Source organism: Miniopterus schreibersii (assembly GCF_964146895.1).
Source record: "Miniopterus schreibersii genome assembly, chromosome: 10".
Taxonomy (NCBI): Eukaryota; Metazoa; Chordata; class Mammalia; order Chiroptera; family Miniopteridae; genus Miniopterus; species Miniopterus schreibersii.
Genome location: NC_138110.1, coordinates 18201325 through 18228284, shown reverse-complemented (window position 1 = coordinate 18228284; position 26960 = coordinate 18201325). Strand labels below are relative to the sequence as shown.

Below are 26960 nucleotides of genomic sequence, written 5' to 3'. Positions count from 1 at the left end.
TACTTACAGTAAAGAAAAGTCAGAAAGGTAGATGGGTGGATATACATTGAAATAGAAACAGGGCAGGAGAAAGGAAGAAAAATGAGTATTAATTAATATATGCCATATGACTGCTTACTAATCACAAGCCCTAACATCTTATAAAACCTAAATATTTGGTGAATTAAACCAGACAAATTTAAATGTGTTTGAATTACCCATGATTTGGAAAATGAAATGTAAAAATCTATACATGTATGTTTCAGCTTTTGAAACCAATAGCATTTTTTCTTTAATATATCTTTATTGATTTCAGAGAGGGGAAGGGAGAGGGAGAGAGAGGGGCAGAAACATCAATGATGATGAGTCATTGATCAGCTGCCTCCTGCACGTCCCCCACTGGGGTTGGAGCTCGAAACCTGGACATGTGCCCTGACTGGGAATCTAACCTCGATCTCCTGGATCCTAGGCTGACGCTCAACCACTGAGCCACACCCAGGCGGGCAAACCAATAGCATTTTATTAAAAGTTGAAGATGTCTCTTTAAAGTGAAATGATTACCATATTTTCTATCATGAAGTAATTTGCAGTCACTACTAATGATTTGATAATAATAACCACTTTTAAAAACCGAAAGAAACCAGAGATATTATCTAATCCATTGGGAGTGAACATTTGAAGAATGATGATGGAAACTATGGACCTTGCACCTCAAAAAATACACATATTATATTCTTGAAAACATTTATACAATTTCAGGGATTCATGGACTCCTTGATGTTAATGACAGGTTCCTACCCATAAGTAGATTAGGGACAGGAAACCATACATTCTGACTCTCATCTTAATTAGAGCTCATTAAACTGTGATATTATCTCCCTCTCTCTCTCTCACACACACACACACCCCTTGTCTTCAATATGACTATATGTGATAATTCATGCTTTATTAAAAATCCAGCTAACTTTTATATGCCATTTTAGGGATTAATATGCAATAAGACCTCATTATAAAGTGCTCTGATATATTATAAATTTATATATAGTCAGAAATTACTGTTCCCCTTGCAAATAGTGACATGTAATACATCTCATTTACTTCACCGTATTTAATTTGTTCTTAGGTAGAGGTGATATAATGACTTTCTACTGAAATGCAATATTGAAATTTAAAAAGGTGGTTGGTTAGGCTGACATTGATTGATGAGTTACTTGCATGGATTATGCATCTATTCTGAAATCTTTTCATTCTTCGAAGAAATAGGTAACTTGAATAGAGATGGAGAGAAATTAGATGCAGTTTGCCACAAAATTATTGTCCAATGGAAAGAATCAGTGGGGATTATTAAAGACATCTTGGAAATGATGAGTAGTTAAGCCCATTAAGTTTCTTGACTGACATACTAAGATGTGATGAAATGGAAGGCAGAAGCCGTTAACTGTATTGATTTCACATCTAATTTCCATTGTTGAACATTTTTGTGTCTCCCTCTTTCTCTTTCTCTCTCTTTCTAATATGCATATAATAAATCATGTAAAACTATGTAAGTTACTCTTAAATATACTTTATGGATCTGAATAAATATACAAGTATATACGTGTAAATATACATACACAAGCATACCTCCACAATTAACATAAAACACAATATATTATCTACAGACCTATGTTAGAGCTATACATCAAAGGGAAAATATTAGGGAGCTTATGACTTTTAATGTATAGCACTATTATGAAGACATGTAAGCACTTAATAGTTTACATAAAAAAGAGTCTTGACACAGCCAGGAATGCTGTGAGGAAGAATATCTCATATGCAGGCAGTATTTTGGTCTGGGTAAAATGAATAATTATATATATGATAAATATATGACTTGATGGTAATTCTTTGATGTCTTGATGTTTATATTTACTTGGAACAACATAGGCTTATGGTATCTTCTCTTAAATATATGAGGATATTAAAGAAAATCTACCAATGCAATCAGATTATAAAGCAAATTATATTTTATAACAAAAAGTTAAAGTAGGAAATAATTTAATAGTAAAAGGCGTTCTCTTCTCAGAAAAAGATGATTGGAAACTTTACAACAGCAAATAGAATATTATGTGGCTGGAAACTGGTGAAAACACATACAGTTGTCTGTGAGTACTTAAACATTTTAATTTAGGTGTCTGTATGTTCTGCTTGAAATTGTTCTAGAAATCCAGGCACACGTTTTTTCCTGATAGTATCTAATGACTATTAGGAAGGGAGACTAATTCAGTGGATTGAGGTGATCAGAGGAGGCACTACCAGTGTGACCTGAATCCAAATAATGGCACTTACAGCCTGGTGTTCTCTCATTGATGACTAAGCTAGACATGCACAGAAAGAAATGTGGGCAAAGTGCACACACATACATATATGACAGACATGTATATACATGCCAATTTAAGTTCTCAACAGCTGTGTTGGGGGAACACTATTTTATGATTACTTGTAGTGACAATGCTGAATGAACTACATCAAATGAGTTAGACTACGTAGTTTATTTTGGGTTTATGATTTGCAGTAACCTTTGGAAATTGTACATAAAGTCATTCATTTGACACACATTTATTAAATACTGTATACCCAGCATTGTGAATATTCCTGTAGAGAAGGGAATTGCTCTTATTACTTGGAACACTAAGTGGAGGGTTTTGACCGTTCTCTGGACCAAAAACCAGGGCCCTAAGCAGCCATGGCTGAGCTCAGCAGGGTAGGAGTGTGGCCTAATGCTTGTTCTTGTGGGGCTGCTGCCTTGAGCTGCAGATGCCCCTGTGACCTGTTCTTCCCACATGCCTGATGGAAGTGGCTGTGAGGCTGGCATGCCTGATCCCTATGCCCTCAACAAGTCGTAGTTTAGCAGGCTGTGCGCGCCCTGCCCCTACCATGCTAGGCAGCCCCCTCAGCTGCTTCTTCCAGATTCTCAGGTGGCTTGCTCTTCAAAAATTGAAAAGAATTTGAATTGTTTTCCATTACCCCCTTGTCCTCCAGTGGAACAAATGAGCAGAGACTCCCTAAACACCCACACACACACCTTTTCCATGCACTCCTCTCCGAGTTGTCCTGGGAACCATTCTGCCCTGGGGACCATCCTTGAATGTGTTACCTCTCGTCAGGACTGATGGCCTTGGAGTTTGGCCATTTTTAAACCTTAGTCTTTGCTCCCAGAATGAGCCATGGTAGTAGTGAGCAGTGCTTTTTTATTTTAGCCACGGGACAGTGAGAAGGGACACACTCAGTCTGTACAGAAACGCTCTGAACTTTCAGACCCCTGCGCCCCTCACGTTCCGCATGCATCCTAGCCGGCTGCTGAGCCTCAGCTCTCCTCCTTTGTTTGCCATCTACCTTCCTCAGAAGAGCAGGAGACTCCAAATCAGAACTGTTCCCTTAGGAGCTGTTTGCATTGTCTTTGTGCAATCACAGAAGCATGCAAATTGTTTGATTTTTTATTATTGTTCTTTAAAATATTGCACTTTGAAAATCTAGTCGAACAATATCGCTGGGCAAGTTTTTAATTTGCTTTGCTCCCCCCTCACCCCCCCCGAAGCAAAATGTCTCTTTCATTATAATACAATTCTAATTGTATCACTATAAGCTTCGACACAGGCAAGAGTCCCTGTTGTTCGGTATTGTCTACTAAAGTCCCCTTTGTGGAATAGGGGATTTTCCATAGAAAAGTGATCCCTTCCTGGAAGAATACCAATGTGGGGGAGCTCTCATCTCATAAAGTGTCTTTCTTTCTTTCTTTTTTTTTAAATCCTCCTGAGGATATTTTTCCCATTCTTTTCAGTGAGAGTAGAAGGGAGGAAGGGAGGGAGAAAGAAAGAGAGAGAGAGAGAGAGAGAGAGAGACATCAATGTGATGAGAGACATCAATTCGTTGTCTTCCACATGCACCCCAACCTGGGGCAGGGATTGAGCCTGCAACCGAGGCACATGCCCTTGGCTGGAATCAAACCTGGCACCCTTCAGTCTGCATGCTGACAAGAGTGTTGGCCTAACCATGGAGCCAAACTGGCTAGGGCTCTCATAAAGTGCCTTTCAAAATGCAACTGTTTGGGAGCCAGAAGTCTCGTGGAGGAAAGGACCTATAAGAAAAATGCGGGATGCAATAATGAGCCCTGTAGAGATGGAGTGGAACAGGAGGCATCCCTGTAGAGTCATGAGAAATGTGCATCTATAGCTGTATGTCTGAGTATTTGAATGCATGTGTACATTTGTGTATGTATGTATATATGCAGTCATATGTCTCTTGTTTGCTGAAAGGATCTAGAAGCAAGAACACCCAGGTAGCAATGAGCACATCTAACACTCAGACCTTTGTATTGAATACCTTTCCCCCTGAAAGGAACCCAGAACCTTTGCACAAATGTTTGATTCCAGAGCTGGGGCAGGATCAAGATGAGCCTAGAATATATGATGAAAGGAAGTACTCTAGTGAATGATGGGGATGTCACAAGGACAGAAGAACCAGATTAATGAGGAGCCCAGTGACCAAATCTGGCACAATCCAAACATCCAAATAATTAAGGACAGTAATGCATTGTAGACCATAAAAAAGAAGGAATGCATGTCCCCATAACAATAATAGATACATAAATAGAAAAAAATATGGGCTCTTGCTTTAATAGAATTCTGAGTGCCAAGTCGCTAATGCAGAAGAAGTGCTTGAATAGAAAAATAATCACCTTTACAATCACCCTGGTAAAAATTGATTCCATCAAGAACCATTAGTAGATGCTGACTTTAGAGAAGCTGATAAAGCATATGCTATTTACATGGTCCTAATGTAGTCATTTCCCCACAGATTGCTTATTAGCTGTAAGCGGTGGAGCAGGGGGCCAGAGCTGGGGTGGGAGTGCAGGGGGAACAGTTAATTCTGCAATGGAGAAATCTGACAGCACCTTGACCAGGTACTCAGACTTCACATCTGAGTGACTGAGAAAGGTCTCGTGCCTCTGGAGGTGATTCCCTGAGAAGGGCAGACACCACTTACCCTTTCATTTCCCACTGGAATGTATAACCTAAATTCAACATGGAGAAAGAAAGACAAACCCAAAACAAGGAACATTCTGTTAATAAAAAAGACCATAGTCTTCAAAACTATGAATGGCTGAAAAGATAAAGAAAGGCTTTAGAACTGTTTCAGCTTAAAGCAGACTACAGGGGCAGGGTGAGGACATGGAAACCTGGTCTTGACTGGATCCTGATTTGGGAAGGAAACTTCACATAAATGACAACATTGGGTCGGTTGATGTGATTTCAATGCAGGTGAAGATTCGATTAACATATTGTATTAATATGAAATGCACTGGAGTTAATAACTATATTGCTTATGTACACATTAGTGCTTACGAAATATGCACTAAAATGTATAAGGATAAAGAGCTATGTGTTTACGACTTTATCTGAATAGAGAGATATAGATATAAATTTTTTCTATCAAGAGATAATAGATAAATATTCTCTCAATATGTATTTATATAGTGCATCTATCACTATATATAGATTATAGGTAGCCTTTATCACTTACTACACATAGACTCTACAATAGTAAGTGATAATGCAATCTATGAACATATATAGAAAGACTGTATATGTACAGAGGTAGATAATGCTAAAATATAGAGAGCAAAGTGTTAACAACGTGTACATCTGGGTAAAGGGAACATGGGTGTTCTTTGTATTATTCTCATTCTTAAAATTGCAGGTTTCAAATGATTTCCAAATAAGTTTTTTAAGAAATTGTTAACAATCATTTGTTAAGTTGAAAAGAATGCAACTGTCAATAATAAGGGTTCTCATGGTTTGGCAACGGGTGGGAAAATATGTGAAAGTGACATAAAATATGTGTTTCTGATATGACTATATTTATTTTTTCCAAATGAATGTGTGAGCAGTACTGCCTTAAGGGGGCTGGATTTTGTGGAACAAATTCTGAAAAATGACCCAGAGACATAGGTTCAATGCAGATCTGAGAAATGTATCATCAAATATGTCAGCCAGGTTTTCATATGCTATTTTGCTATGGAAGTTCAAACTCACAGGATTGTAATGTAGGCCTTTAGTGTATAGCTGTCCAAAGCTAGGTGGCATCCAAGACTAGGGAACATACACGGCATGTTAACACAGTTATACTTGCGATGCTGAAACTATTTATTTATTTTAGATTACAATAAATAACATGGACATTTCGTTTACATACCCTATATTTATATTTAGGTATATTTGCAAAAATTAAAAATATGCACAAGTTCAAAATTTGCAAATTTGAAATCCAAAGGATTTTCTTAACTCATTTTGTACCCAGACCTGATCTTACACTAGACTATGTATAGTCTTTAATAAATCTATTTGGCATGAATATCATATGTTTTGCTGAAAATATATGATCTGACAATGGTGCTACCACAGACCCTACCAAGGGTCTTACATGAAACACTGCATATCCACTATTTTACCTTCCTAAAACTTGAAAATTCCTGGATCTGAAAACACATCTGGACACAAGCATTTGCTTAAGTGATTGTAGACCTGTTCTATCTAATTACTTTAATGAGGAAGTTACTTACCCTTGATTAAGTTAAGTCATCCTTATGAGAGAAAATGGAATACTAGAAAGTAAAATTGAAAATTAAATGCTGAAATTAATGTAAAGGACCCAGAATTGGACAAGACTTTAAAATGCTGACGTAAAGACAATGAATGTGGTAAATTATCCATAGCTGCGCTGCTTATTTGAATTGTAAGTAGAAACAAGATGTGCAAGTATTTTCATTGTAGTTCCTCTTTTCCCTCTGCAGCTATTAGCAATGCTCAGGCCAAAGCATACTGACATAGTGGAACATTTTCCAGACGAAGAATTTAGATTAAGAGCCCCATCTTTTTCTGCTATTATCCTAGTCACTTACACTCTTTGACCAGTTTTTTCAACTGTAAAATGAAATAAGAAATTTAGATGAGTAAAATCCTCTTCTGAATTCTAAAATGAGAAATAACTAAAATTTCGTTACGGCATATTTTATAGTTTTACATTCCTATTTCATATGGTTTTAAAAATACTACATGCTGCCATAATTTCCTTGACCTGTGAAAGATGTAATTCTTATTGTTTTGAGAAAGAGAATCCTCTTATACTAATCAACTTCTCTTGTGTACAGTGCAAGTTCCAGGGCCAGTAGAAAACCTGCAAGCTGTATCTACCTCACCTACCTCAATACTTATTACCTGGGAACCCCCTGCCTATGCAAATGGTCCAGTTCAAGGTTACAGATTGTTCTGCACTGAGGTGTCCACGGGGAAGGAACAGGTAGGCGAGGAAATGGGCCCCACCCCTGCCACCTGTTGGATGGCTCTAGGGCTAGAGAAATAAGCGATCTGTAAGCTCTTGATGTCTAGTCCAGTGTCCAGCACATCAGTTGGATAACTGATTAGTTTTAAAGTACCTGTTACTGGAAATGTTGAGCAATTTAATTGAATTCTGGTGCTAAGAGAGCAAATGGGTAATGAGATGAATCAATAGAAAAGATACCAATGTTTTGTTTGAGTGTGTAGGTGCCTGGGCCAGTGTAACTACATTTGTATTAACTCGTCTGGTCCCAGGAAGCATTTGCATTTTCAGCCCTTACCCTAAGGGAGCATTTATCTTACAGTCATTGACCTCACCCCAATTGCTCTTTTCATTCTCATATATTTGATGGTATTTCTGTCTTCTCCTCACCCTCAAACTGTCACCTATCAGTTTCATTTTTTTTCAGTCTGCCTTACTCTAGAAGGCTATCTTCATTTTTCTTACATTTTGTTTCCAATCTGTAGTTAGTACAGACACCCAAAAACAGGCAAACTATATTTTCAGGTCAAGTAATAGTGAATCAGTCTTTAGGGAGACACAGGGAACTCAGCAGTTCTCTTTTGTGACATATATATGATTCTCAACTTCATAGGCAAAAAGATGTATAGGAAAGTGTGCAGCTAAATGGGAAAGTCAGAGAGGTGACCTTGGGACAGCAGAGATCCTGGGTTTGTTGTGAAGTTTGCCAAGCCTAGTGTGCTCTTCACGCTTCCACATAAACTGCGTGATAGAGGTCTTTCATTTTAAAAATTGTTTTGCAACAGTTCTATTCAGAAATAGATCTAATTCCCAAGTCATATTGTAAAATAAGAATTACTAAGAGTTCCTCCTACGTAACCACTCATTCTGGTTTTTTGCTTGCTCTTTAGCTCTTATTTTCATCTTTCTACTCTCTCCACTTTTCTACATGTTTTAGCTCTTCAATAATGCATATCACCAGTCCATTTAAATAAATTCCAAAATGATGTTTCCCAAGATAGATGTGAATGAGAGGGTCGCTGTGGAGAGCTAAGTAATGGGTCTTGTGGCTCTGATTGCTCAGTGACCTTCACCTTCAGCACCTCATTTCTGCCGCTGTGAAGGGCTGAGAATAGAGGCAAACCTACCTCACAGCATTTTGACAGATAAAAATTGTGGCCAACTGTCTGTCAGTTTTAAGAGACGTGGGGATATTTCAGCCAGGGAAGAAAGAAATCTACTGTTTCATGGGGAACTACATCACTAAGGGTACAGGAGCAGCTCCCTGTTCCCCTGGATTTACAAGCTGCCTTCTGCGTGCCAGGGGCTCAGTGTGGGCACACTATTCAATGCATTAGTTGGTGTTAAACAAATTGGAACTTAATGACTGTAAAAATAGCATGGTGCTGTTTTAACTAGGAGTCTACAGAGTGGTCTGGGCTTTAGTGGGGGAGTGTATGTCACAAGCAGGCTTTACAACAACTCGTTATAAAGCCAGAGTGTAGTTTTGTGAGTAAGAGTCTAATATCCAATTTACCAACTGAACAGAATGGCTGCCATTTCTGCTTTAATGTGCTTCTTGAATAACAGTTTTGGCATTTTATGTCTCCAGAATATAGAGGTTGATGGACTGTCTTATAAGCTGGAAGGCCTGAAAAAATTCACGGAATATACTCTTCGATTCCTAGCTTATAATCGCTATGGGCCAGGAGTCTCCACGGACGACGTAACAGTAGTTACGCTTTCTGATGGTGAGTTATAGACAGTAACACTTGACTGACATATTTGTTGTGATTATCAAATAATGTCATGTATATGTCATAGATTTCGTTTTCAAGGTCTCCCAATGGAAACTTTATGGGATATGTTAGCGTACATTGGAAATTTGTCTGATTCACTCAAACTTTTACAGTCAAATTTAAACTTTCTTAAATCAGGATGTTCTCATGGGTCATCTTCCAAGTGTGGCTACTGCCAAAGAGCTCAAAGGAATTTTTTGTGTCATTCTGTATTTCTATTAACACAACATATTTGTTCATTATTTGGACTACATACATTGGCATGTTTCTTTTATTTATCGCTCTTAAAAAAGGCAGATGACTAAAAGTTTAAATGATGGAAAATTCTCCCACATATGCATCTTAATTTGAAAGTATAGCATGAGAATTTAGTATTACAACTGAGTATAAAAACGTATACATTTAATTGTCCTGTGCCTAATAAATGAAAGATTACACATACTTTCTTAAATGTCATGAAAAAGAGGAGGAAGACTTAAGGAAGAGGGTGGATTTGACAAAGCAATAGCAGAGGAAATTAGAAATCTAAGAAATGGGTGATAATGAAATGTTGGGAAATTTAATAAAAAGTCAAAATAAAGTACAGCAGAGTGTAGGATGTGGGGTCAGTTAAAATTCAGGCAGGTGTAGAAATGCAAAGATGTGACCTCCATGAATATTAAAAAGGCAACAAGCTATTTCTTTTCAGCCCTGGTTTCCATGTTGGTGACTGTAATTCTATAAATTATTAATCTTCGAATTTCAAAAAAAAAATGACACTAGCTTGTGATTCCTTGACCAATCCACCGTTCTTTAATCTGGGAAAGTATCTGGGCAGACACTTCACACAATATAATATCAGTGGAATGAGGAAGGGCATTCGTGTTATTAAGGGTGATGCAAAAAAGACACATGAGTAACACTCATTTGCAATTTCAATTTAAAAAAATGTTTTATATATGACACCTCTTCATTTTTAATGTAATTCTTATGCCCATCCAACTGATTCTGTTATTGAAGACAGACCAGAGTATTTGTTGGCAGAATAAATTGCTTCACAACTTATAATTACAAAAATAAGAGGAAAACAAATGAAAATGAATATTTTACATAATTTATGTAAATTTCATTCACATTCTGAACTGTAATACTGTGGCCCTATTTTCCACTTAGGTTTTAAATGTCATAAGTGAGAAAGATAGATTATTACTTATTAGTCCAAGAATTATCATCTGGAAATGTTGCAACATTCAGGAGTTAGAAAATGTCTGTCACTATATTAAAGAATTTCATGATCTTTATCTAGCAAGCATCACTGTGCAAGGGACCCCAACTTTTCTCTATTAGATACATTTGATAGGGGAAAACAGGAACATCATGGTCCTCTTGACCTGGGCTCCCTGAACATGTCTGCATTCATCTTTACAATCAAGTCATCTCTTAATTTCCAGCAAAACCCCCTGCACTCTTGGCTTCCATTTCCTTGTCATCTAGACCCCTTCTCTCTGACTCAGTGTGATGTCTCCTCTCTATTGAAGCTGTTCATGCTGAGGTCACACATCCTGTAAATACGTATTTAATCACATTTAATAGTCACCTACTTCCCAGTCTCAATCAAGCCTGTTTCCCCTTGACTTTCTGGATGTTATAAAAGGGAGATGTGAAAATTAAATGGGCTAATCCATGCAAACACCTCAAACATGAGCATGACCTATATCTAGGTATTTAGTAAATGTGATCTATGCCAATGAGCGTGTCCCTTTTCCTCATTATATAGTACACGCTACTCATTTGAGGGATGATGTTGAGGTCATGTGTGTATTCCTTTTAACTCAGCAAATATTCATTGAAAAAGCCAGACAGTCCAGCCAAACGTGTACAAATGTTTGGATGTGTAAGCCTATCTTTAGGACTTTCCATTTGTGTGGCTAATTTAACATATGTCTGTGTCTAAATGCATGTGTGTTATGGAGATAATCATATTTCTTATTAGGTCAGAGGAATCCTTACCATAAAAAAATGTATATGAGGGCCATAGAAGAATTCAATAAAAGCAAAAATGAAATGCAAATATTATTTGTATCCCTGTTATCTAGGATGCTTATAAAGATTTTTATCCTGATGAGCTGTCCTCTCTCATTTAGCTCTCTTTTAATTGTTTTTCTGGGAAAAAACATTTTTTTTTGTTCAAATTCCTCTCCCTAGTGTATAATTGGTTTACAGTGGCCCACTTCTTCAAACCATTTGGGATTGTAGAGCATCAACCTAGGCAGCTTCGTATCTCCTGTAGAATGGGACTAGTTTTGCCAATTTGTTCCCAAACACTATCTTTTGTATGAGTTGACATGGGTAGGTCATTAAAAGATGTGAGGAATTAATTAACATTTATTAGTGCCCATGAAATTTTTCCCTGTGTCCAAAAGCAGAGTGACCAATTTCATAGGCAAACTTAACTTATAGGAATACGCTTCTTACTGTTATCACTAGTATTTATAGAGTACTTATTATTGCAAGGTCCTGCTCTAAGCACTTTGTATTTTTACTTTTATTCTCACAGTACTATATTTTATCTGATGTTACAGATGAGAAAGTTAAGATAGAGATCACAAAAATTAGTAAGAAGTAAAACCAGGTCACATAAATTAGTAAATAAAGAGGCAGGTCAATATGGAAATATCGTGAGTTTCTCTTATTCTATAATAAATGTCTCATATTAGTTCACTCAAGTAAAAAGCTCATAATTATATATGATTTATTACAATTCATAAATTATGTGTCGAGGACAGCACACACTGCTAAGGGAAGGAATCCAAGTGACTCTATGTACAGAGGTTCATTTACAGATGTGGGAAGTTGATCTACTCTACAGAATGACTCATCACCATGGGTTTGAAACCAGCATGCTCCACCATCTAGAGAGGAGATTCCAGACCAAACCCCTTTGGTTGGCTTTAATGAACCTGTTGTAAATGATAAATTGCTTGACATTTCGGAGAAAAAAAGCAATGAACTATGTTCTTTCCTTCTGCCTCATGAGCCAATGAAACCTTGTCAAATGAGAAGGGAAATAAAGAAAAGCCCAGATAAATGTGGATTCCACTTCTACCAAGCATACAATCCTATGTATTGTTATCTATTTATCTGTAAATAGAATGGGAATTGATAGTGAAAAGGAGGGCATAGCAATTGATAACAAAAATTACTATAGAAAGAATTCTCTACTTTCTTTCCTGACTAAGCAAGGTAAGAATAGCCAGTGTGCTATCAATGGAAAGTAAGAGAGATTTATACCACCAAAAAATAGACAAAACACATCAACACCATGATGTAAGTCCACCTTTAGGACTTTATGGCTTTCACTTTCCAATACAGGAAATAATATTGATACTTATCAAATTGTGGTAGTTACAAAAAGAAGTACATATTTGTATCCTTTCTCCTGTATATTCTTGGCTTCCTGGAAGTACCATTTATAAACTTACATTAAAATGACATTGGAGGGTTACATATCAACTAGCACAATACCTAGAACAAAATGTATGGTAAATTTAAGCAACCTTCCCCTTCCTCCAAAATTCAGTCACCTATCATAAACCCAGCTAGTGTTACTGAAATTATATTTTGATACTATTTAATTGTGAAAAAGTGGGTGTAACATCATAAGTATATGCCATGTAAATATTACAATATCATGTGAAATATAAAGTAGAAAGATTTTTTTATGTTGAAGAAGTGGTTGATTATCACTTAATAGTAAAGTGCTCCAAACTTTCAAACAATTCTTTACAGAATAATTTAAATTCCTCCTCATTGAAGGAGATCAGTTAGTTTAGTCCTGATTGCAGACACCATTGTTATTTCCTGCCGATCTCTAAACTTTTCTTTTTAAGAAAGGGTATGCAGAGATGATCTTGCTAAGGCATCTGTATCCTTCCCTTCCCTGGCGGCTGACTGGGATGCCCAGGGGTCTGTGAGGGCAGCTTAGGGAAGCTCTGTTTCATTAGCACATCCTTTGTAGAGCTGAGACGAGATGGAGGCTGCCACATACAGAAGAGCCCTTCTGATTATTTTAGCTCTTGAGAAAATTAATATCTTAATATGTTAGTGATAGTAACATAAAAATGGAATTTAAGATTTAAAATAATAAAAATTTTAGAGGTGAGATTTTTGGGGAAACTAATCTATGTTAATAAAAACATATTTTTTAAACTCCACAAAAAGTGATATCCAAATGCCACTGAACATGTGAAAAGATGTTCAGCATTACTAGTCTTCAGGGAAATGCAGGTTAAAACTGATTTCACTCAGAGGTGGGATATAAAACTGAAAGCAACAAATGAACAAACAAGTAAAACAAACAAACAAAACTCATAGACACAGAGAACAGTATGGTGGACCAGAGGGAAGGAACGGGTGGGTGGGTAGTAAAAAAGGGGGTCAAATATATGGTGATGGAAGAAGATTGGACTTTGGGTGTTGGGCACACAATGCAATATACAGATCATGTATCATAGAATTTACACCTGAAACCTATACAATCATATTAACCAATGTGACCCTAATAAATTTAATTTAAAAAATAAAACACTATACACCTAGCAAATAACTAAAATTTTAAAAATTGAAAATACCCAGTGTTGGTAAAGATATGGAGCACCTAGAACTTCGCTATACTCTTAGTAGGAGTGTGAATTGGTAAAACCACTTTGGTAAACTTTACATCTATTGAAGCTTAGCCTATGTTTCACCCCCATAGGGGTTTCTACTCTTACCAGTATTTCTACTCCTTGATATATAAGGGAGGAAAGGAGTATAACTGTCCACCAAAAGACATGTACAAGAATATTCAAGCAGATTTATTCTTATAGCCCCAAACTGGATATAGTTCAAATATCATTAATCAGTAGAATAGATAAATAGAGGGTGTCCCCCCCAAAATGTATACACATATTTTGATAGCTCAATTGGTGTTTCTTTTCAAATTTAACCCATTGGAATTAATAATTATTTAACATATTTATACATACTTGGGACACTCTGTATAAAAGAGAATAGTCATATACTACTATTATAATACTAGAGAGTAATTAAAAAATAGAAACAAACTATGTTGCTACATGCAACCACATGAAAGAATCTCAAGAACTGAAATGAGCAAAAGAAGCCAGCCTGGATAAAAAACAACTGTGATTTTATTTTTAGTAAGTTCAGGAGCAAGCTAAACTAATGATGGAGTTAGAAGTCAGAATAGTGGCATGACTGGGAAGGGATGCAAGTGAACTTTCCAGGGGACTATAAATGTTCTGTCCTTTGATCTCAGTGGTGTGTAAATGGGAACACACATACAACTTTCTCAAGTCAGACATTCAAGACTTGTGCATTTTATTACACACATGCTATAACTTACTCAAAAAATTGCAAGACAAAAACTTGTGGTGACAGAAACCCTAAATATGAAAAAGATTTTTAAATACCTTACCACTTTCTATTTATTAACTTCTTCAACAACTATTTGCTGAGTGTGCCAGGCTCTTGTTGGTACTGGGGATGTAGTAGCTAAAGGGACAAAAATGCTGGTCCCTGTGGGGGCTTATATTCTGCATTTGATAAGAAAACCATAATATGAACTAGAAGAAATTAAATAACAAAGCCTATTTCCTAAATTATGAAATATTTTTTGAAAGAATACTTGATGTAATTCATGAAAAACAAGCTTCCAGTAAGCAATTTATCACAAGCTACATTAGCTACAGCCTTTATAAAAAGCACTAAGACAAGTTCAAAATTAAAGCAAAATAAGTGATTTCAATTCCCACCCTGTTCAGAAAGGCCTGGGAGCTAATATTTAAGTAAGTACTCATTCGCTCATGTAATCATTGAGTCGGTAAATATTAATTGAATGTCAGTTTAGAGGATATAAAGATTAATAATACCTCTATCATGCCATTATGGTGATTACACTTCAGAAGGTAAAATCAGACTAGGGCATAAATAAATTTGGGGTAAAATATAAGTACCCGAGAAAAACATAGATACTGTCCATGTTTAAGTAAAGGAAAAGGGAGCATGACAAAGAATTCTTGCAAATGCTAAGAACATTTCTTCTCCATTAAGTTCACCAGTTTATCATGAACAAGGATAGGTACTACTCATTTTACAGATTAAAATGTATGAAACATTTCTCGAATGCTGCTTCTAAGCCTATTGTGGGACAGATAGCTTTATTATTATTATTATTTTTATTCATCTAAGACATCTAGAATAGTGCCCTGACACAGAACAGCCGTTCAGTGAATGGTTTTCTTTGAATTTCTCACATGATAGAATATTCACTTTTTGATACAATAAACATTCATGATAAGTGTTGTAAAGAAAACTGTGTAAGTTCTTCCTTCTTTCATGAGCAGTGGGACAATCAAATGCAGGCAAGAGAAACAAGATGCCTAGAAAATCCACAAAGATAAATAAACTCCTTTGTTGATAGAATTAACTCACTGAATGCCATTTGGTAATGTGAATCTGTGACACAGGGGCTTAATTACATACAGCTGGGGGGGGAAAGTGGTATTTCTTCTTTTCACCTTTTAAGAGATAAAGATTGCATTAAAGGATTTAGCAACAGGAGTGACTGTTAGAATGACGACCTATTTCGTCCTGAAACCATGCAGATCCTGAAATGCACAATATCTTAAGCCTTTAAAACCACTCTAGGAAACCTCCTGTGTGTTTTTATTGGTTTCTCTCAGAAGGTTATTGCCAGAAAGCTGTGATTAAATGTCACTATTTGGTATCACGGCCGGTGCTCTCTTGCCTAATAGTTTTGAGGGCTCCCTAGGTAGATAACCGGCCCACCAAGTGAGTAAAAATTAACAAATGCAGTTATTTTTTACCTCTCCTGGAAAATTTTAAAGTGCCACCTAGATCAACCTAGCTGTCAGTATGAGCTGTGAAAAAGACATTTCCGAGGGTTGTCGCCTCTCTTTCGGACTCTGGCAGTAACACCTCACCTTGCTTTGTTCCTTTTAGTGCCAAGTGCCCCACCTCAGAACGTCTCGCTGGAAGTGGTTAACTCCAGGGTAAGTTGTGGAAATGCTCACTGTTTGTTACCTGTACACGTGTAACTTTTGCTCAGCAATCGCGGGGTGAATGGCATCCCCTCCTGAAGAAATGTCCCAGAATTTCTCAGTGACTGGCATTGACCCCTCATCTTCTTCCACCACACTTGAATTAAGTACAGGGAGAATATGTTTACTTTTACACTTGATTTTATAGATGTTATAATGATTAAACAGGGGAATGAAAAAGGTCTATTTACTGACACTTCCCAGTAATATTCTAGGTGGAACAATTGATAATAAGAATAAATAAAACACCTCCTTCCACTCTCTCTGAAAAGCAATGGAAAAAATATCCTCAAGTGAGGATTAAAAAAGAAAAAAAAAATGAATGAATGAAACAATTGAAAGACTTTGCTTGCTGACTGATTAATTAGAATTGAATGCTTCATCATGGTCTTTATCCTTACCTTACGAAAATAGACGTCGAAGGCCATTCTTGATGTCCAATAAGGTTATATTTATGTCCAATACTCATGTATTATGAGTATTGATGCCTTCCTTATTGATTTATCACAAGGAAGTAGTAATAGAGCATATACAGTAGACCAAACTTAATAGCAGTAACTGCTACTTAAAACAATGTACAAATCTTTGCCATATTTTGCAAAAATCTCTGATGTAGCCATATTTCGGTGACTTTGATCAGATTTTACTTGATGTCCAATAAAGTTATGAAGCAATGGATAATGCTTGCCGGTCTGCAAAGTTGATATAATTTTCAAAAGGGTTTACATTAGGCTAGTTATAGCTGAAGAAAAGAACCTAATGCCAGAAGTCAGCTTTCTAGAAACATCTCCTTATTTCAAGTGTGTCTCAGGGGTGAAAACCAGCCCAAACCCTACAGTAGAGAGAAGCAAACAAAGATTGGTCTGACTTGGCTCTGACAGGACCTCGCTGTCTGCACTCAGGGAATCACTTCGCCATACCCGGGCCTGGGTTGGAAGGTTGGCCTAACTGGTCTCTAAGCTCTGGAGACAGCAGGGGAGTTACGTGGGTCTTCCAGAAACTCATACTCTGGTGTTTAACCCTAGCTTTCCTTTTTAATATCTGTATGTGATCTTAGAAAAGTTTCAAAACTCAACAAACATCAGTTTCTCTATTCATGTATTATGAGTACTGATGCCTGCCTTATTGATTTATCACAAGGAAGCAGTAATAGAGCATATACAGTAGACCAAACTCAATGGCAGTAACTACTACTTCAAGCAATGTACAAATCTTTGCCATATTTTGCAGAAATCTCTGATGTAGCCATATTTTGGTGACTTTGATCAGATTTTACTCTAATACGAATTTATCTTTTGGAGCTAGTGAAATGTCTGTAAAATTGTTAGCCTTTTAAGCAATACATTGGATATGAAGTAGTGCGACAAATTTAAAATGAGAAGGAATAAAATAAGTGAACTTATGGGGGAAAAAAGCTAACAGAAAATAACCATAAATAAACATGACCCTAAAAAGTACATTGTTTGCCTCAACAATAAATGTTTTACAGATGCACCGCTCAAATTAAGAGATTGCCAAATTAAAGTAAAAAAGATTTCTACAGTTATTGTAGGTTGTCAATGAATGAAATTTGGAAAGCATACTGTAATTTCTCTTTTTTAATGACTCATTTTTATTGGCATTTTTATCCACATCACGTCTTTCTTCCAGGACAAAACATAGAAATTGATATAAGCTATTTTATGTGTGTGCTTCTATCCCTTAAAAGCCTACTCCAACTAAGGGTGAATGTCTTTTTCTGAAATGTGAATAAGGCATTACTGAGCGACCCTGGATGCTGACTGTATGTGAATATGGGTTTATTACTTTCCTAGGAGGGAATTCTTGGATTGCAAAATTGACTTTTTCAATATATCTATATATCTACATCTACATCTGTTTATCTATATCTATATCTCTATCTATATATCAATATCTATATCTATACACACACTATATATGTCTGTCTACCTATCTATTACCTATCTACCTGTCATCTATCTATCATCTGTTTATCTATCATCTATCTACACACACACACAAATACCACAGCCCTTACTCTCCTATAATATGCAGTGCTTCCAGCACCCCAATACAAACACTTCTGTTTCTATCCTCTTGTAATTATCTTCGGAACATTGCACTGCTAGAAAATTTATCTTGTTCATTAGCTTCTCGGAATGAATGCAGATGGCCTAGGTGCCAGAAAGCCTCTACCTCTCCTTTCCCTCCCTCTGTTATCTTATTTCCTAGATTTTAAGGAATTATAACTTATAAATTATTTTCCTTGAATTGTTACCAAAAGGAAAGAAACTAGGTGATCAAAACATTTTTGTCATTCCCAATATGTTGATGCCAAGAAAGACAAAAACAGTATTCTATTTTGATAGTCTTCTTTCGTTTGAAACAACAGTTCTCAAATATACTGATATTTACACCTGACTAATACCATTTCAAGAAATAAAATTTACTTAAAAAGAAGCAGTGTAGTTGAATAAGTATTGTATTCTTTTAGACTAACAGAATTATGACTGTTATGTTATTTGTTTTACTTAGGATTTTTATTTAATATAGAAGGAACAGAATCCTATTTTAAAATGTTATTCTACATCAAATTTGCAGTTATAAAACATAATTGATCATTTTATTGACAAGCAGTGAAGAAATTTGGTGGTTCTAATATTTTTGCCCAGAGATGGCTAGGATTTCTGTATATAAAACTGAGAAGTCACATTTATAAGTACTTGTTAGGGTTATGGCCACTTGAAGCCAGTTGGACCAAGAAATCATGATCAAGTACCTTATACATTTAGGTAAAAGAACCAGAGGAAATTTGTTACTCTTGTGCTTGAAAATGGAGTGTAGCTGTAACCACAGAAAAGACTGTGTATCCTTTCTGCAGGGTAGGTGTAAACACAAGTTTGGTTTTGAAGGAATGACTTACACTATAGATACTAGTTTTAAGTAATAGTAAGTCATGAATAGATGGTTATATGTTGCACTAAAATTTTGTTGACAATAAATAATACTTTTATAAGGCAAGAAAATAGTACTTTATAGTATGGGCTTTAAAATGTGCCTGTTTTATTAAAAAATACTTTTATAAGAATAATTTGCTTAAGATTTTACTTTGAAATTTAATTATGATTTGAAGAAATTTTATAACTTAAGTAGTTGACTAGCATATAAAGCACAGGCTAATGGAATGCAAAGAGTTTATTAAGTTGCGACTTGAGTATTTGCCTGTGTTCCCACACAAAAACTCTGGGAATCAGATCATTTAGAGAATCTGAGGTTCAAGATTCTTGGGCTCTTTTACTACCTCTTTGTAAAGTCACTGTATCTCAGTTTCATTTCTTTATTCAACATTACTATGTACTTACCAAATATCTAATATATATATATATATATATATATATATATATATATATATATATATATACTGTTATATATATAATACTGGGTACTATATATCTACTATATCTATCTATATCTATGTATAATGCTAAAGACATGCAGGCTTTGCCTCTATGGAGCTCACCATTTAGTAGGAAAACATGTCATGAAATTCACTTTTTATCTAATCACACTTAACCTATTCCAACTCTTCAAAGTTGACATTATAGCCTCATTGATAAAATCAGAGAGTTGGAGAGATCATAGCTGAAATCTCTCGTGGCTCCAACATCTGTAACTGTGTTTCCACTTGTTAGGTTCTCAGTCATTTTAACTTTACAGAATTAGAGAAAATGGTACAACTATATTAGCTAAAATATATTGAACATAACAGACAAGTTCAGATATTTGTCAACTGAATGCTAGAGGGTGATTGTAAGGAAGGAAATATTAAACTGAAATTTAAAAAACAATACAAATACCACCCTGTCATAGATTGTTGTACAAGTTTAGATTTTTTAAGAGCAGAATATTGGATTCCCCTTCTTAGATCGATGCAGACCTCTCTATTGCTGAAACCTTTATCCTTGGCACCAGGTGCATCTGTGTGGATGTCATTGGGCTGCATTTCTGAAAGCTGGTACCCAGTTAGTCATTCACAGGTCCATAGTGTGTGTGGTGTCTTCTCTGCAACAGTAGAAAATGCGACTGGTTTCTCCCTGCATCTTAAAGCATCTCACTCCCTGGGTGCCAGCAGGATTTGGCATGCTTAAATAACTTGAAAATTAGTTTAGTGATCATACAATTCCCTTCACCCAGATACTACCCAAAGGGAGAACTTAAACAGCTACTTTCAGTTCCCAACAACAAACTGATCATTTTGACCCCAGATGTTTTACCATCTTTTTTTTTAAAAGAAAAAACAATACATAGAAAATCTAAATGTGGTATCCTGGGGTAACTAACCTCAGAGGGGCATGCTTCAGGAGATGTGGTGTGACAGGTGGGTTTAGGCTGAGGTCTCTGTCTCCTGTCCTTGGGCTAGTTAGTGATAATTCTCCTTTCAACAGAAGTAATAGCCAAGTGAATAGTGAGTGAGTCATTTGCATTTGACCCCCATCTGGGACACCCACTTGTTAGGTACTGTGAGCAGAAGTGTGAAAATGAAGAGAAGGGGAGGAACTAGAAGAATGGAAAACAAAGAGGGAATGGGAGTTATGACGTTCGTTAGCAGGTCCTCTGTGGTTTCCTGTCTGAAATTTGGGTTGTCTTCTCTTGGCTATGCAGAGGGCACTTGAATTCACATTGCTCCCTCCTGAGTACACCTCCCTGAAAACCTTGACACAGGTGATCTGGGACCCCCCGTGCAGGCTCACCACACTTCCCGTAAATGGCAGTCTCCCTGCTGTATGCTATACAGAGGCATGTGCCTCAGGTAGCTCTTGAAAAAAAATCATAAGTTTGATTCTTTCTGAATCATCCTAAATCCTTCATAAAATACACTTTGGGACTGAGTTTTGTGGAGCCAGAGCTCTGAGTCCTTCCCTCACAAATATAATGGGTTTCTGCAATGGATTTAGTGTGGAGAAAGAAGATACATGGGAGACCCTAGATGATTGGTTCCGTTTCACAATAACTTAGAAACTGGCATTTGCTTACTGATGGACAATTTAAATACGATAATGCTTTTACTCACAAACACTGGTATTTGTACTCAGTCATAACACACAGAGATTTCTGTTTGAACACAGTGCTTGGTACAGTTATCCATCAATTCAGTTAAAGGAGACTTAGATCTCTGGTGTTTATTTTATTGACTCCTGATTGATTCATTACCTGACTGTTCTTTGAACATAGCTAATGTCCAGGGAATTACAACTGAAACAGTTTGGGGAAGGGGATGAGGACAGGAGCATAGTTATAAGGAAGGTAATGTTTCCTGATAGTCCTTACAGTGTAGTCTTTCTCTTTTTGTCTTGAATTTGTAGAATAGACTGAATATAAATGTTTATATTCTATTAAAATCGGACCACATATAGTAATTTATGAGACTCTCCCAAAAATAAAACTGTGCTTGGTCTGTAATTAGGATAGAACCATCTTAAGATACATGCTATTCTACTTACATTTTAAAAAATTGATAGCTGCTTTATTGGGTTAAAATGAGAGAACAAAATTTACCATTTTAACCATTTTTAAGTGTACAGTTCAGTGACATAAGTATATTCACTTTGTTTTGTGACAGCCACCACCCTCCATCTCCAGAACTTTTATCTTCTCAAACTAGCACTCTGTACCCATCAGCTATTGACACCCCATCCCTTCCCACCCCTCACCCCCCCGGCCCTGGCATTCTACTTTCTGTACGCCGACTGACTTTATCAAAGAGTGAGGAAACTAATTCAGGGGAACATTTTTGGTCACAGCCATTTAGTATATCTTCACAAAGAATTTTGATGAAGAGTCTAAAATATGTGATAGAATACCCTTTTCTTTTGAGTTCTAATCCCACTTTAATATCACCTTGTAATTTGTACTTCATCACACACATTTTCAATGGCTCCATTTCTGGTTGGCTCCAAAGGCAAAGCTCACTTTAGCCTTTCCAAGAAGTTTAATGAGCTTTCCCTCGCATCATACATTTTTGAAAAGTGGAAGGTTTAATAATGGGCTTAAATTAAATGAACCTAGGTCTAGTTACAAGGTCTCTGATTTTAATTTAGTTCATGGAAGTTTCTTGTATAGTTGGAATGATTGATTAGTTAGAAGACATGAACAGGTTCAGTCCTGCCAGTAAGTAAAAGCAGTTGCTAACCATGTGATTTGTTTTAGAGGAGTTGAAACATTTGCCTATAAGCAAAAGATATAATTCACTAATGTAGCTTAAAATGTTGTTTACATTTGAAAGCAACTGTTAAAATACAAGTACTTCATCTGAAAGATTGCAGGCATTAGCATGAGTTATTGTAATTAACATTCTTAAAACATATATAAGGAGCACATAATAATAATAAAAATAATAGGCAATAACTAACTTTTTCAACATGTATTTTGGCAAATGTGAGAAGCAAATGTGTCTGGCAAGTGTGAGAAGCAATTAAATCAGTATTTCATTTAATTCTTATAACAACCTTATAAGTGTTATTCATTAAACTAATTTCTGGAATACTAACTTTGAGCTGTGCATATTGCTGAAAAAGCTGCATGATGGTGGTCCAATCTCCTTTCCAAGAGTTTACTTACATTCAAGGACAGGGAGATAGACTGATAAGCAAACGAAGACATGAACAACTGACACCATAGAATGGAAACTTCTCTGAAGAAAATTAAGCACAGTAATGTGCTAGAGAAGAACTTAGTTTAAATCAGATTCTCAGGGAAAGGCCTTTTAAGGAGACGACACTTCAGCTGTGACAAGACATGAAAAAAGGACCAGTTTGTGCACATTCAGAGCAAATCGTTTCAAGGAACACTAACAAGTAGTGTAAAAGTCTTGAGAAGGAAACTGTGTACGTGATTGTGAACCTGAATGGACAGCAACTCAAAGGGATCACAGATTGCTGGGTCAGGGTCAGGTCATGCGGGGCTTTATGGGACATGGCACAAATTGAGACCTCATTCTGTGGATGAAGAAGGTTTTTCTAAAAGGGAATGGTCTCCTTCAGCTTTCTAAAAGGTCGAATTGCTTTGAGGAAAATTATTGGAGATTGGCAGAGTGCAAGCAGGGAGACCAATGAGGAGACAATTGAGTCATCTATGTCGGGTTATTTTAGATGGAACCAGGAGTCAGAACAGATGACTAAAAAGGTAGAAAAAATCATGGCATGTTTTGGATGTACAGCCAACAAGATTGGCTGATGGATTAGACATAAAAAGCAGGGAGAAGAAATGAATCAAGAGTAGGTATGAGACCTGGGCTACAAAAAACTGAGTGAGTGGTAGCATTGTTTAATGAGCTGAGGATGAGTGGAGAAAAAAGTGGCTTAAAGTGAATGATAAATTATTTGGGGGATATTTTGAATTTAAGAAAACTCCTAGAAATACAATCAGGAATGCCAGTTGTGTAGACAGTTTGATATATGAGACTAGAAGTCTGATCACAGGTCATTTGGGACATAGAAATTTAGAAGTCACTGTCATATCAGTGACAGTGAGGGAGAGAATATAATTAGAAATACAATGGCTAAATCTCGGGACACTGCACATTTAGGAGATTCAAGAATGGTGGGAGAAAACAAAGAGGTGTGGTGTCAGGGAAGCCAAGGCCGAAGCATGTGTCCAAAAGCTGGGTGCTGCTCACTGTGTCATGTTGATGAGAGGTTTAGTAAAAGAATGGCAGCAGAGTGACCTATGGGAGGACCATGAAAATGGAGAGTTGAGGAGCTGCCCAGATGATGATTTTTTTTAGAAGTTTTGCTCTAAAAATAGAGCAATGAAATGGATAATAACTTTAGGAGGTGGTAGTCTTGAGTGTGGTTTTATTTTTTTATTTAGTTATTTTTGTTGTTTACTTTTTGAGCATAAGAGGGACTGCAACTTTTGGAAATAATGCAGTATCTGGGGGAGCATCTGTCATGCAGGAGAGAGAGTGGACACTGCAGGAATGCAAGCCTTTGAGTAGACATAAAGGTGGAGGGCCCAGCACTCAGTGGAGAGGAAAGGATAGTTCAGTCTTGGTAAGGTGAGCAAAGGCAGAGAGAGTGGGTGTGGATGCAGTTATGTCAGCCAGTCTGGAGCTGGGGCCATGAGAAATATGAAAAATGGTCATCACCAGAAAGTAAAGTCTTGGGGGATTTTAAAACAAAAGATGAGGTATAGTTATTTCAGATGGTAGAAAAAGATCATAATATATGTAAAGTTATGATTGCCAAGCAGTGGGGACCGACCATTTGAGATTTGTTGCCATGAACTTAATGTGAAACCAGCCACCACAATTGTGTGTGGTTTTTTCGCCATGGTTGATTGTTTGACTGGTTGGTTGGTTGTTTGACTGGTTGGTTGGTTCGTTGGTTGGTTGCTGGGCTAAGGTAGGCAGAGAGTTGGGTTTTATTCCATTTGATGTTTGCCAGGGGAGAAGGGGTGGAGTGAGTTAAGAGGGTCTACAAGGGAATGATTAGAAAGAAGACCCATGGACCCTGAATGGTCTAAGGAAGAGCAGGAGGGCAGGGGGTGGGGCCTAATGAAAGTGCGGCAAGGTTAGTGGATTGTATTAGTTATCCCCATTGCACCAAGAACAACACTGGGGCTTACGGAGGTTAGGGGATGTACCCCAGTGACTCAGGGAGGAAGCAGACATGTGGAGATTGGAACCCAAGCAAGGCTTCTTCGTCATTTGGCCACATTGCTTCCTGTATATATATATAGGGCCCTACAAGGGAAGGGATACAAATAAGAATTCAAAATAAGCTTTGTGTTTAAGTCTGTGTTCTCAATGGGATTAGTTTCCAGGCAGAAGGTAAGGTCTAGACAAGAAGCTAGAAGATGGGTTCATCATCCCAGTGGACATCAGAAGTGTGTGAGGAAAGCAGAGGAAGAGGTGGGTGTGAATCCTGAGAAAGGAGAGCTAAGCCAGGGATTCAAAAAGATCCATTGCTCTGACTTCCCAGTTTTTCCTGGAGTGAATCTACTTGTGAAATCCTGTCCCTCACAATTGTGTATTTCTCCCTGAGAACCTAAAAAACAGATCAGAGGAGATGCAGTTTGTTAAGGGAGCAAAGCTGACAGCTCAACAAACTATATTAAACAACCAGAGAGTTTGTCATTTCCAAATAGAATCCTGGTTTTTTCTCAATTCCAAGTTCTAGAATGTATTTGTTATTAAGAGTTTAAAGGGGAAAAATTGAGATCACAGGGAAGAGCTTTAGCTCATCCCTCAAAGTTTGTTGGCAATAAAGTAAAACCTCTAATTGTTTTAGCAGCTGTGGTGTGGCACCCTTAGAAAATGTATGTTAGATTCAGAGAAAACGCAAGTCAGAAAACTGGATATACATTTTATTAACAAACATTGTTAGCTTAGATAATAAACAAAACTAAACCAAATGGGCTTAAATTAGACAAGTATAGAGCATATGTTTCCGGTAATAATAGTGCCACTCTCTAAGAGTATTATTTTAAGATATAGCTGCTTCGGCAACCAAACTAAGTCTAATACAGTATATCCTCCCCTAAACTCATTTTAGTTTAAGCTAATTAAAAAGCCCACTAACATAAGGCAATCTGAATATATATTCTCAGTAAAACTCAACATTGAAATCTACTTATTTTATTTCCTGTGTTGCTCTTTCACATGGAAAACGATAGCCTCCATTATTTTTCCAAAGCTGTTTAGAACATCGCTCAGTCCACTGGAAAACTATGTGAAATTAGATTCTATGTGAATCTAAGAGCATCATCTTCATGTTTCTAGAACATTTTGTAGGAACTACTATACATTTTCAGTACAAATGGGTTTTTCAAATACATCAAAAAGCACGTAAAAGTAGGTTAAAAAGTATTGAAGAACAATTTAATATTTTCAGAAAATTAACTTAAGGACGTGTTACAGATCTAATCTCATTGGAACTGGGAAAGATTACTTGTGTCTTCTACAAATAACTTTGTTTAAGGTAAATAATAAGAAATTTTGTTTGTTTTTGTAGTAACTCAAGTCCCTCCGACCTAAACATTTTTCATCTTTCAGAGGAATCTATTTGACAGACCATGTTGCATTTTAGCTGAGCAGCAGGAGCTAGTAACTAGATAGTATTCTATTTTAGTTTTTACATGGATAAAGTTAAAGAGACACACACAAAACGGATTTCTATGTGAAGAAATGCCTCATACTGACTTTAAATAAAATTCATCTCTTTAAAATATAAAGCTGACTGAAGCTTTGTATCTTTTATGCATAGATGAATCTACATGTCGCAAAGAATATATGTCTATGTCCCTGGCTGTAATATCAACATGTATTTCTCCAGAGATGTTTGTATTTTAATATTTCCAAGTTGAGTTTTCTTTTGTACTTCAAAGAAAGAAAAATACATATTTGTGTTTTGTTTAGATACTAATGTACACAATTTTCTTCATGAAATCAAATATAATAGCTCTTAGAGGAAACACTGTCAATTAAAAAAACACACCAAATGCTCTCTTAATTTGAAAGTTTCATTAGAAAAAGAGTCAATGAAGAATTTAGAGGTTCTTTCTGTTATAAACGGGTAAATTCTTCTATGTGTTTATTCATTTGCTTGTTTAATTATCAGTATTCATTGAGTATATACCATGTGACAGACACTAGCTAGTCACTTCAGCTCCACCAGTTTAAAAAGAAGCCTCCTGTGTTGCTTCTCAGTCAGGAAACCTCAGCACCTCCATCCATGAGCAG

At 36.5% G+C, this 26960-nt stretch overlaps 1 protein-coding gene across 1 annotated transcript in view; it reads left to right on the top strand.

The window, feature by feature from the left end:
* The window catches only part of DCC (DCC netrin 1 receptor), a 957719-nt gene that overhangs the window by 707057 nt on the left and 223702 nt on the right, over positions 1–26960 (top strand). Inside the window, exons 10-12 of the mRNA XM_081150263.1 lie at positions 7169–7317; positions 8930–9068; positions 16122–16171. Of these exons, the coding sequence (XP_081006389.1) occupies positions 7169–7317; positions 8930–9068; positions 16122–16171 (338 nt within the window). The remainder of the gene's footprint in view (positions 1–7168; positions 7318–8929; positions 9069–16121; positions 16172–26960) is intronic.